Source organism: Ixodes scapularis, unplaced genomic scaffold (genome assembly GCF_016920785.2).
Source record: "Ixodes scapularis isolate PalLabHiFi unplaced genomic scaffold, ASM1692078v2 PGA_scaffold11__112_contigs__length_91849675, whole genome shotgun sequence".
NCBI lineage: Eukaryota > Metazoa > Arthropoda > Arachnida > Ixodida > Ixodidae > Ixodes > Ixodes scapularis.
This window is the reverse complement of record NW_024609837.1, coordinates 3,134,737-3,147,080: the sequence shown is the minus strand read 5'-3', so window position 1 is coordinate 3,147,080 and position 12,344 is coordinate 3,134,737. Positions and strand designations below refer to the sequence as shown.

Here is a 12,344-nt window from a genome sequence, read left to right as displayed (position 1 = left end):
GACTAAATATATTTAGTTACTTCTTAAAAAGAACGCGTACAACACAAGTTACGCACTTTGGGTTTCACTTGAGAAAGTACCTTCAATCTAACCGTATTACTGTAAAGAGGTCATTGCGTCAGCAACCAGCTATAAAGTACAACCAAGTGAGCACATACATATTTTTTCACGTCTACGTCTCTACACACGTGCGTGACAATTGCTCACAACCGCAGCAACCATAGTCCCCAGTTTATTATTCCAGGCGACATTTTGCACGATGAGGGAATTTAGTTCGCCCATGGCTGAACGCAGGAAAGTAGTTACTCCTACTCTAAAAACGACAGATTCAAAGGAACGAGAATCTGACGCGTTCCTTTTCAATCTAAGTAACGAATAACGTACTTAGTTAGTTTTTGAAAGAGAAATAAGAGAGTAATGAGTCACCAGTTACTTCTTTCAGTAACGTGTAAGTGTCTGCTACACAAGCCTTTCTACCCTGCGACCCATCAAAAATGTAAAATAAAGCGCCGTTCTCTTTGACTTGGCTACCAAATTTCGTAAATACCTCGCGCATACATGCGCAACATAAGTAGAGCAGATATAAGAGAGTATAACATGACACAAATCTTAACCATTTATAAAGACGTGTAAGAAAACAAAATCTAATTTTCCTCTGTACTATAAATCAAGAAAAAACTTAAAAGGGATCCGACATTCACCTTAGGATAACCGTAGCGGGCAATAATAATTATGGCGCGGAACTTTCAGAACGCAGCGCAGTACACGTGGGAATACAGGAGCCAACGTCGAAAACCTTAAAAGAGAAAGTAACGCTCAGCTACTTCATATCAAGCGTCCACGAGCTTGAGTGGCATTAGCTACCAGTGAAGACTGACATACGTCTTCTATTTAATTTAAAAGGCTCGTAGCGTTAAAACAAGATTGTAGCCCGACCCTTTCATAGCCCATCATCAGCGAACGCTTCTCCCGTTATATGAGTACTCATCGGGCAGCTTAGTTTCATTTTCCTAGCCCTGAGTGTGTAATGGCTGTTCGTTGCGCCTCCAGGTAACCATGAATACTCCCTGGAATCTATATCGCGGAACATATGAAAGCTTTCATGGACGTATTTATTTATTCCTCTTTTTTGTTTATTTTACCGTTCCTGGCAATTTGAAGGTGATCAAAGAAGCGTCTAGGTATGCCTTAGAGCGCACTTCCTAGATCGCTGTCATCAATTTATGGCGTGGAGTAAATTCATTATTAATAATGATTATGTTATTCGTTATATTGTATTCTCCGTTTCTTTAGTCGCAGCCGTAAAATCCCCACTATAGACTACGAGATGTTTCGGCGGCGCCTTCTAATGGTTCCCATTCCTGACGCCACGACCGAGATTCTTAGAAGCGAGCGACAAGTTCGATGGTTTGTAAAGAGCCCGGTGGAAGCCCAGTCGTCCTAAATCGACACCGTCAGAGTTGAAAGGCTGACTGCGCCTCGCGGATAGTCACCGAGAAGGTGAAAGTTGTCTGCCATTTGTCTGACAGTTGTCCCGCCTCCAGCGTTCCAAAGACACGCCCTGCCGTTCCTGCCACGTCAGGGACTACCTTAGTGTCGTATAACCATGGAGGTAGGACGCATCTGAAGGCGACACGATGCCACCGGAGGTGGAAGCCGGGGGAGACTTCCGGTTAGGAGGGACACGCCCCCAACGACGACCGAAGACGAACAAAAAAAAAACAAAAAACGACGCCATTGGACGGAAAGGAGACCCTTGTGGGCTCGGGGGCGTTCCCCCCGACCTCCGTTTCCGGCGTCACTCGGGATTTTGTTGTTTGGCTGCACTCTAATGAATGCCTGCGCGTCTACTTGCCCGCAAAACACTCAAAGAGTCAGTCTCTGCGATTTAGGAAATCAGCTGAGCGAATGATGTGGCGGAACATCTGTTCAGAGCTCAAAATGAAGTGTGCGCTGTGACATTACGCAATGCAAGCATGACGCTTTCCATTGCGTATTGCCACAGCGCAGGCTTCATTTTTAGGTCTAAACATATATTCGGAGCTTATCGGGGTTTATATTTTTCCAAATATTCGGAGCTTATCGGAGTTTATATTTTTTTGATTCCCAATTCTCCACAATTTGGAGAATAATTTCGCAGTGTTTCCTATTAGAAATAATAAATAATAACCGGATGCAAACGTATGCCCAGATAAAAGCTAAAACGCACTTGTCTGAATTAAGATTTCTTCAGTTGGATTCGGCGTTGGTGTCACTGCAATACTAATTTGTCCCACGACAAAAGTCGCACACAAGTGTGGCTTCGATAAACGTCGATACCTTAAAATAATGAACTGCCGGAGGTAGCTGCAAGGAAGCTCGTAGTCATCCCATCAATCTATCCCGCGGCCGCGCGAGGTGGAGTGGTTAAGGATGGAATAGAGAAGTTTCAACTGCCCCTCTTCCCTATTTTATACAATCTCTATGGTCCATAGCTTTCACTGTTACAGAAACATATATCCTCTCCGTTCTCTAAATCCTAAATCCCATGTCCAAAACGGGAAACCAGAAGAGTGACTTTTGTCGTGACACGAATGGTACGATGACTTGTTTCCCTGAACCAACCTTGACGAGACAAGCCGTAAGATCCCCTTTTGACAACGGTCCGAGGCTTGAAAGATAATTATGGTGTCATTTTCGCAGGACCATTAATCCTGCGCTGATCAAATTGTAAAAAAAAAAAAGAACATTCTTTTTTTGGCGGGGGGGGGGGGGGGGGGGGGGCGGGGCATGGGCACATAACAATTAGGAGTTTATTGGATAAATCCGAATTGACAAACATTTTACCGGCGGGTGTTCTTCGGAGTTTTTCGGTATTATCCGAAAATACAGAGCCTATACTGCGCGACAACTTTTCTTGGCAATGCATTGGAAGGTACAGGCCCGCGTCCCCTCTCCCATTTTGAGTGTACGCAGGCTCTCCTCCTCCTCCATTTCCGGGGAGAGGAGGAGAGCCCGCGCACACTCAAAATGGGAGAGGGGACGCGGGCCTGTACCTTCCACTGCATTGCCAAGAAAAGTTGTAGCGAAGTATAGTTATATCGCACTGTTATCTAGCCATATATGGGACAAAAGAGTGTAAGCTGATACCATTTCTTTTATGGTGTGCGGCGGAGGCACTTTCTAAGTCCCTTTATAAGTAAAAAGAAATATTCCAGGCGAAGTTTGTAGTCCGGATAAACATGAATCTTTCTGATACAGCGCCGCTTGAAACAATCGATCGGTAAGCGTTGCCACGAGTCCCTCTTTGTTTGCGTGTATACAGACACATAGACTCGTAAAATTGAACAGCTACAACTGATGTTTTGACCCTGTAAAACAACCGAATAGGTCTGCTGGAGTGCCGTTTAGTGCCATTAGAAACGCCACGTGCTCTCGATTGCTCGGCTACAAGAAGAATCACTTCCATTTTCCCTTGTGGCTGCACTTCTTGGAACAACCGATATCTGCGAATCGTAAACTTTTCAATCGCGGCCCAAGATATAGAGTCGTGCCGGACAGGTTAGGGCTCATTCGGTGGAGTACATTGGTCGCCGAATGAACATAATTTGTGTGTTTTTCGTACATTTGGGTATTTGTTTAGGCAGATAGCTGGGGCACCAGACACGCTTGGGCCGTAAGCGTGACTAATGGGCGCAGGAATATACTTTCTTGTCGATAGCTGGGGCATGGTGAGGAATCGGGAGCGTATACGTATGGCAAAAGTACTCGGGAAAGCCAATCGCTGCAATCTTTGTTGAACGACGTTGAACGACGAGGCTGTTAATACTTTGTTATACTAGCTCAAAATGTAACGGTAAACTTTTCGCAGCTGCAGACGAGGTGTATAACATTTTACACTAATTGAGGGTTCCCCTGTAAAATTAGGGGTGAAATGGACCATGATTATGATGATGTCCATTATGCGGCTCTTTCCCTCTGGAACGGGTGGGCTCGAACTGAGTTCGTGCCCAAGCCTGAAGCCCTGTGGGTCTTAATGGCCCCTGATGGGCATTTTTTCCCACTAGTCCTTGTGTCTTTTCTTGGTTGCCTCTTCAGTAGGCTTGTGCAGCCCGCTGAAGATCACGTTAGACTTTCTAGCAGGCCTGTCTGTATGTTCTCCCCGCCCTGTTTTGTCGAGTTTCTGCGGTTTCTCTGATGGTACAAGGAATCCCAACGCCTCAGCGAGCGTCAGTCGGGTCCAACGATGATCATGTGATCCGTTGTCCTGTGGTCGAGTAGGCTGGAGACCCGCACAATCTAGAACGACGTGTGCCACCATTTCCTCATGGGTCCCGCAAGATCTGCACACACTCGTGGTCACAGTGTCCTCGAGCCGCCGCTTGTAAGACAGCGTCCGGAGGGCCCCTACACTTGCTTCAAACACCAGGCGACTGCCTAGAATGTTGTCGTTCAGCCGGGTCTCCGACGCGGTGGTCTGCTTGTGTATCACGTACTCATACAGAGTCGACTTGGTTTTGGGCGTCTTAGAGCCACTGCTTGGTCCTCTTGGTCAGGAACCTTTTTCCAGACCTCTGACTTCCCCTCTTTCGCCGTCGATGCTTGTATGGTGTTAGAAAAAAATCCCTACTTGCGTTCGAGCTGATGGAGGCGCTTCTACCAAAGGGTTCGCAATCCTGTTGAGTGGATGTAAGTGAAAAGTGTCTTGACCCATCGGCAGCTGTCCATATGGCGAAGTTGTTCGCCGTAGTCTATTTTGCTGGTCGCCTCCCAAGCCTGGAAGGAGGACCAGCCCAGGCCACCCTGGACGGCCTCATTTGCAACTGCCCCATGGCAGCCCAGAGTCTGACGCCCGACCTCTCTTTGCCGACCCTCCATATGAGCGCTGCTTGGACACACACCACCGCATTGACTAATGTCCGTCTCGGTACTACTACCGCCTTTCAGAATTCTCTAGGCACAATGAACTGTTATAACGCCACAAGTTGCGTTTTCGGAGAATGTTGGCTCCTCGGATGGATGCTTAGCGGAGGTGTGTGCGATGCATTTGCAAAAAGTTTTCGATGTCTCACAGCGTGATGCCTAAGTACTTGCACGAGCGAAGCACTGGGACACTGTTACCTCCAAGTTGAAGAGTGCTAAGTGTTGTCTCGTGTGGTGTTGGTGCGAAATGTAGAGCGCCATTTAGTAGCGCGCCGAAAACTACGTCCGCTATCTTCGTAGTGGTGAAAAGATGAAACCAGTGACCCGACCGGCAAAGACCCCATGTAAAGAAGCGACCACGCTTCGCGCGAGAGATGCAATGCCAATGCGTTGCTGCGTTTCGCTTTCGTTTCGTAACGTGAACGCAAATATGAACAGGGCTCACAATTTGTTCTTATTTTTACTTGTTACTTGAGACGCAGCTTTTGAAAAAAAAAAAAAGAAACGGTGACAACGCGAAGAAACATGCGGACGTTATCGCGCGGCGTGAAGCCATTCACGACTATTGAACCGGGTCCTAATATTTTTACGGATATTGTACCAAATTTGTTTCTAAACTTCGTTTTTTCCTTTTGTGCACGTTGTAGCGTCAGCCTGATTTATCCTTGATGCGCAAGCAGCTCAATATACGCGGACGAGACCGAGGCTGTTAAGCGAGGCAAAAAGATGGCAGTTTTAATAATCAACGCCACCAACCACAATTGAAGATGCGTATAGTTAACACTGAAGAACTAAAGCTGAAAGCACCTCAAAGTACTCTTTTTAATGTCATATTTAAAAAGAAAAATCATGAGCCATTCCATTTTGTGAAGGTGGATGACCAGCGAGGCTGTTTAGCACACGACACACACGTGACACAAAATGTGAGCAAAGGTTCGAACACATTTATTGTCTTGATCGGTAGTCATCGTGACGAAAGGTACGCACACCTATGTCGAGGGCTATCGCCGCCCCGAGGAGCCGGAGGAAACTCGAAACTCGACGGGACCGCCACCCGGCGAAAGAAAAGGAAACTAGGCACGCAAGCGCTTGGAACGACGACAAAGAGAGGGCGTTGCGAGCCCTCTCTGAGTTTTTGTTGACGCACCCAAAAAAAATACGGAACCCTAGCCTGAAACAGCTTCGCTGTTAAAAAATTAATTACTTTGGAAAGCCAGAAAACAATCCTATTGCCTTGCAGCGATTCCTATACACTTGATCTGGTGTCGGTAAACGAGGTTTGCCAGACACCTCTAAAAACTAAACAAAAGGCTTTCTTATTAACATATTCTTAAATATTTTAAGCGTGGTCATGCATGATAAAAAACACAACAGACACGGACGACGTGTCTGTTTGTTCAACATACACAAAGACGTAATTTTGGTGTCTGTTTTGTCGAACGCCACGTTCAATGTCATCGAACGTGGCGTTCGACTTAGGTTTATCGCAGCAGCTATAACTTCGATGGCGGCAGCGGCTAAAACGTACGTTGCGGACATCGATTGGAGCAACACGGGCCGTGCCAACTTCATTTCACAATCTTGTTTTCTCTTTTTTGTCGCAGCCAAGGTAAACATTCTGTTTAGTGCACTGAACCTCGGTTGGTTATTTTGAAAAAGTCAATGCAGTTATTCTGCCAGGGTTGAACAAATCTTCATTAATAGCGCAACATCCGTCAACTGTGCTTAAAGGAGCGGTGCAACGATATTCAGTTGGAATGTTTTTCTCTCTACACGAGCTTACTGGCACACCTGGGACTCAAGGATACTCACACGCAACGCCATTGGCCAAGAAACTCCTTTGTTGCGGTGTAATTTCAAGGACAAAGGCGATCATTTTCATTCAATCTCTCCTTCGCAAAATTTGATGACGTAACTCGGGGATCGCAGTACACCCAAGTGACGATATTTGAATGCGGTTCATAGATTGGACCCGAGCATTGCGTGGGCACTCGACTTGGGCTCGTGACAATTGCTAGATCGAAAAGCATTCGGATAGTGACCCGTGTCCAATCGCTGCAGCGACGACAACAGCCGAGCCATAACAATGTCTGGAACTCAGCGCGTGTCCTGCGCTTTGCCAACCCCAGCGCGTGGCTATGATCAACACTGGCGGCATATAATCGGCTCCAGGTCACGTGGCCGCTTGTTCTGGCTGCGAGTTGAGGGGGTGAACGCTGCTCGTTTTTCTTAAATTTTTTTCTGGGACTTCTATTGCGTGGGGTGAAAAACGAACGCGTGTTTCATAGGTCATTAACGTTAGGGATCCGTTTTAAGCGGTATTTGTGCACAGCACAAAAATTGTTGCATCGCTCCTTTAAGGTCAATGCTATCTGAAATCAATTTAAGCTTTTTGAAACGCCTGAAAAATATTTTCCAGGACACTTTCGTCTAGAAAAACACACAAATTTTCAAAGAAATAATAAAATGAAATATGTATTATCATCAGTCGCATGTATTGGAGTGAAGTAGTCTACCGCTAAAAAGTACCACTTCATGCGAATTCGCATCGAAAAAAAAATAAATAAAGTGTCCTCAGAGACGAAAGGCAAGACGGCCTAGTCTTTAGTCCACGTTGGTTGATAGGAAGTCAGGAAACAATGAAGTGTACTTATCGCACTCAGTGGCAGAGCGTCCATGCCCTGGAAATGTTGAGAGACCGAAACTCAATATACTTGACGCTGCCAAGATGGCCGCGTGCACAGTGCTGCCAGACCACCCAGCAGTTTCTCATATCGCCTATTAGTTAAGTGTTGCACTTTTGTGAAACCCTACCATGGGGACGCTAACGTTTTTTGTGAAACCCTAGCTCCAGGCACATTGTGTTTAGGTCAGACCAAAAAGAAATATCCCCCTTTCACGGCAATCACCGTTTTTGGCAAGATTTCCTAGCGGAACTCAAGAAGTGTTTGTGTGTAGGTCGCGGCTCGCTACATTTAATGAAAAATTTATCCGCTAATTTTAGCGGGAAGTTGCAGTGGCACGTGGTACTGTGGCGTTACAGTGCCAGTGACATTATATCACGATTTCAGCTTTATAATAATAATAAACTTTATTTAAAGCGCACAAATAACCGCGATGGTCTGTGGTTGCGAAATTTGTCGAAAAAAGGTTTCCCGCTAAATTTAGCGGGAATTTAGAGCCACGTGCCGTCCTGGTGCCGCGTGACTTCACTTTCACATGACGTCGTATTACGCCATAATGTCACGTGGCGTGCGGCGTCCCATGGCACCATATAAGTCACAGGACGTCAAAATTTCATGCGACGTCCCAAGGTCGCGTGACCTTGGGAGTGTTGCATCATTTACCTTAAGGATATTTGAAGTAAATAAGCAAAAATAAACACCGACCGCTAAACTAACGCGGCAGTGTAACTCCGAGCGGTGCCTCCACTGATGCCGCAATTTGTGTGCACGGCGCAGCGAGGAACCGCCATATTTTCTTTCTTTTTGTCCAGGTCCCCCGGCGACTCCGTTCAACTGCACGGTGGAGGAAGTGACGTCAGAGGGCGTCCACGTGACCTGCCAGCGCAGTGGCCCCGCCCAGCAACAGACGTTCCTGCTGGAGCTGCACGACGGCCAGAGCCCGGCCATCGCCACCAACTTCACTTCCGGTCAGGCCAGCTTCCGGGTCCACTCGCTGCGGCCGGCCACGCGCTATCGCGTCGTGCTGTACGGCGTGAATGCCAACGGACGCAGCGAGCCGGTCCACATGACCGTCGTCACGCTGCCCCTCGAACGGACTCTGGCGAGTCAAGGCGAGTTCTTGCACGGACAGCCTTGCAAAATACGGGCGTTCGACCGGGACAATCAAACCGAGTTTTTTCGTTTTTTGGCCCGCATAAGCACACGACGCATTGCAGAAAGCTGAAACTGTTGGTACAAGGTAAACGTATACCGCACTGGCTAAATTGCTCATCTACAGCTGGGAGACTCGTTGCCCTTTGAGGCAGACCAAGTTCTAGGCTGTATAAACACACACACAACCCAATTTTGAGGTGAACATGTACTAACTAGCCCACCTATCCATTTTACACCTGAAACTCCGTGAGAAGGGGACGCTAGTGGTGAGGCTAGGGTACGAATGTTTGAGAACATGGCGTTGCCTGGATCAAAAGGTTTACAAGAGAAAGAAAGCCTTTTATGGGCCGACCGACCACCTTCTCCTAACTTCGTAAAAACAGCAATTCATATTTTATGCGCTTGTGCCATTTATTTCAGTAAAACAAATTGGTCAACAAGAAAAACAACATTTTCTTTTTTGTTGACAAGCTTGTTTCACAGAAGTGACTCCCACCAGCGCCTCCAATATATATATTTTATGTATATATATTTGTTAAATATATACATTATTTAATGTATATATATTTTTTAATAATTTAGGTTTAGGCGAAAATTATGGAGAAGGTTCGTTTTTCTCTTCAATTTTGATGCGAAAGCATGAACTGTACCATAGAGCGAGCCGACGCCATCAGCTTTGAAACCATGCAAAGCGGCACCTTAATGAAACCATGCGCAAAGCTAGCCAACGGCACCTTTTACACTAAGGTCCCATTTCGCGGTCAATGGGCGCGGACGAGGCGCCAGTTGGCCGCTGCGCGTCAGTTTGCGTGGTGTCATCCGGACTCTGCTATCCCACTGTTGTGTTATCACTGATCACCGCGTTCACTCGCCCCTTATCGGTTGTACGCCGCGTGGCAATATATACGGCGCATGGAATGAACCATGGGGTTCGTTCTGCGAGGAACTACGTTGCTGTCTGTTCCTTCCTGGTGCCGGAAGGCACACGACAGTTTGAGCGATCGCTCACCCGATGGCGCTGCGTACCCGCGAGGCAGCGGCTCCACCGTTCCACGCCCAAGATCAGCGCGTTGTTCGCCGCAGATTAAAGAAGGGAGCGAAGAGCGGCGTGCATGCTTTCGCATTCACAACTCATAAGAAGCGCTCAGATGTACCTCGAGCCTTTTTTGATCCAGGGAACGTCCTGTCCTCAAACTTTCGCATCCTATTCTCACCTGTAGCTCCACAATCTGGCGGAGGTGCGGCTTCCTGCAATGCACAATTTATTTATGCGGACCGAAAAAAAAAACAAAAAAAAACACGCACACACAAAAAACGGGTCTAATTTTTTGGCTCGAGCCCGGGATATATTAATTAAGTGATCTTGTTTAAGGTGATTAAATTAAAATTTAATTAGGCCGCATGTATTTTGGTGTTTCCGGTGATAAAGAGAATCGGCGGGTGGAACATCGCACAAGATTTACACACAAAAAATAGGTACAAATAAGAAAAAAAAACGTAACTCTTGTGCGTTGTTTCACCCAAGCATGAACAACCGACTCGCCCAAAGAATCCGTCTTCTCGATACAATCGGCGGATTCGTTCTTCTGCTCATTTATTTTTGAGACATCGGGTTATCATTTTGATGTCTTTAGGATGGAAGCCACGAACGTTGATTATTGACCAAGGAAATCCCATGAAAAACTAAAAGTTAAAGTCTTAGAGTATGGAGTTTCGACAAAACCAATCCCTATTGGAGCAAAAAAAAAAGTGTTTCGGGTTAAAATGTTATTGTATTTTGACACCAGCGGGTGTTTATCGGTGGTTTTGGGCTTTAAGCTACTTGGTATTTTCCACACCGACGGATGTTTATCGTTGTTATTGGTCAAAACCGGAAAGTATATGTGTACTACTATTAATTACATTCCCGGCTGGACGGGAAAGGAAATTTTCTACGATGTCTGGGTGTACGTGTAACATTGCGTGCATATATCTCTGAGAGAGAGAGTTTTCGAATGCGCATGCCTACGAGCGTGTTAATCGGTTTGTTCGTTTGTTCGCCTTCTTTTTTTTTTTGTCTGCATGATCATGGGTTTTCTCCGCTCTATTGTGAAGCATATACAGAGGTCTCTTCCCAAATACAGATGGCCGTCATTAACAAAGTATGACTGAAGCGCAATCATTTTTGTCCTGCAGAAGCAAGCTTCCCCATTACTCATTTTTTACCATCAAAACTCTTTATAACCCATTGGGAATCTGTTGTACTGCCAAATTATAACACCTGTCGTCATGTTCTCTGTGTTGCCAATATGCTTTCAGATGAAAAAAAAAAAAGGATGACGGCCACATTTGAAAGCTCAATACCTTGGCGATAACAAATTATTGTGACTTGTATAGTTTGAGTTGTCCGTTCAGCCGTGTCTGTTCGTGTGTTAAACCAATGTTGTGGCAAATGAGAGATTATTATCATTTTATCCTTGAATAATGTATAACTGAAATGGAATTATTATTATTATTTTGACTGAGGAATGCAGAAGCAGCCTGGGCCCTAGGGTCGACGACATTGTGGGCCGCCGTCCTCAGCGCTGCAGCTGCTTTCTTAATCGTCTTCATCGCGCTGACGCTGGGCAAATTCCGACGGAAAGTGCTCTTCAATCGAGGTAAATGTCCGCTACGTTTAAGCATTGTCTAAGAGTCAAGTTTGTTGACAACAAAAACTATCCATTGAGTATAGTCTGTTGAAAAATTGCATGTGGCATCTTTGTCATATATGGAAGAGTGGCGGCTACAACACAACTGCTTGTCTGAGGTCCTTAACGTGCATCATGCAAAAGTGGTTACACCCTCGCGCATTTATATCCAAGCCTACTGGAAGGGTTATGGACTTTGGATCCTTGTGTTCGTGTTTATTAACATAAGTAAATAACACAAATAAAGTTGTTTTTTAGATCACAAACATAGGTCGCACATTAGTGATGTCATGAGTATATGAATCAGTTTTGCTTGACGTCTTTGTTCTTTGTTTTTTTTTCTTGCATTTCACGCAGCTCGACGGATGTGGAATGGAAATGAAAGGTTGGTTCCCTATTCTCAAACGTCTCCTTTAAAATGATAATAAACTCCCGAGTCACGTTTTTTGTGCGGTTGTAACTTGCAGGTTTCGTCCTTAGCTTAAACAGGATTCAGCAAATTCCAGTGCATGCGCATATAAGAATTACGCTCGATATCCTCCAACAGCAATCAGCGCAGTTGATATGATAACGAATTAGGGAGATTTTGCTCCTTTATATTCTCGACTAAATTGTTCACACCTACTTCAGCAGTGGGGTCTGGCAAAAGGCCACCGGGACGACAAATTTTACAGAAAGTAGGGGTTCCGTCATATTTACATCTCCCCCTTTCTTGATTGCGCCGTGGTGGCAGAAGAAACACTTCTCTGTTTGGTGTTTTTCTTCTTTTTTTTACCGCTATATAAATTATTTTTGCGAAAAACTCCAGACACTTCAACTGTAAAAAAAAAAAAAAAAAAATCGTTTGGTCAGATGGAGTCAATCAAAAAGTAAACACGTTACATCAAAACCAAAATTAGTGTTTGGGGTTCGTGACATCGGGTCACGCGTGACA

The 12,344-nt window shown here is 45.6% G+C and overlaps 1 protein-coding gene across 1 annotated transcript in view; it reads left to right on the top strand.

Moving 5' to 3' along the window:
• LOC8043173 (hemicentin-1) overlaps window positions 1-11,412 on the top strand; it is a 55,580-nt gene extending 44,168 nt beyond the window's left edge. Inside the window, exons 8-9 of the mRNA XM_040502037.1 lie at window positions 8,399-8,702; window positions 11,247-11,412. Coding sequence (XP_040357971.1) covers window positions 8,399-8,702; window positions 11,247-11,412 — 470 coding nt within the window. The remainder of the gene's footprint in view (window positions 1-8,398; window positions 8,703-11,246) is intronic.
• Window positions 11,413-12,344: the final 932 nt, after the last annotated feature.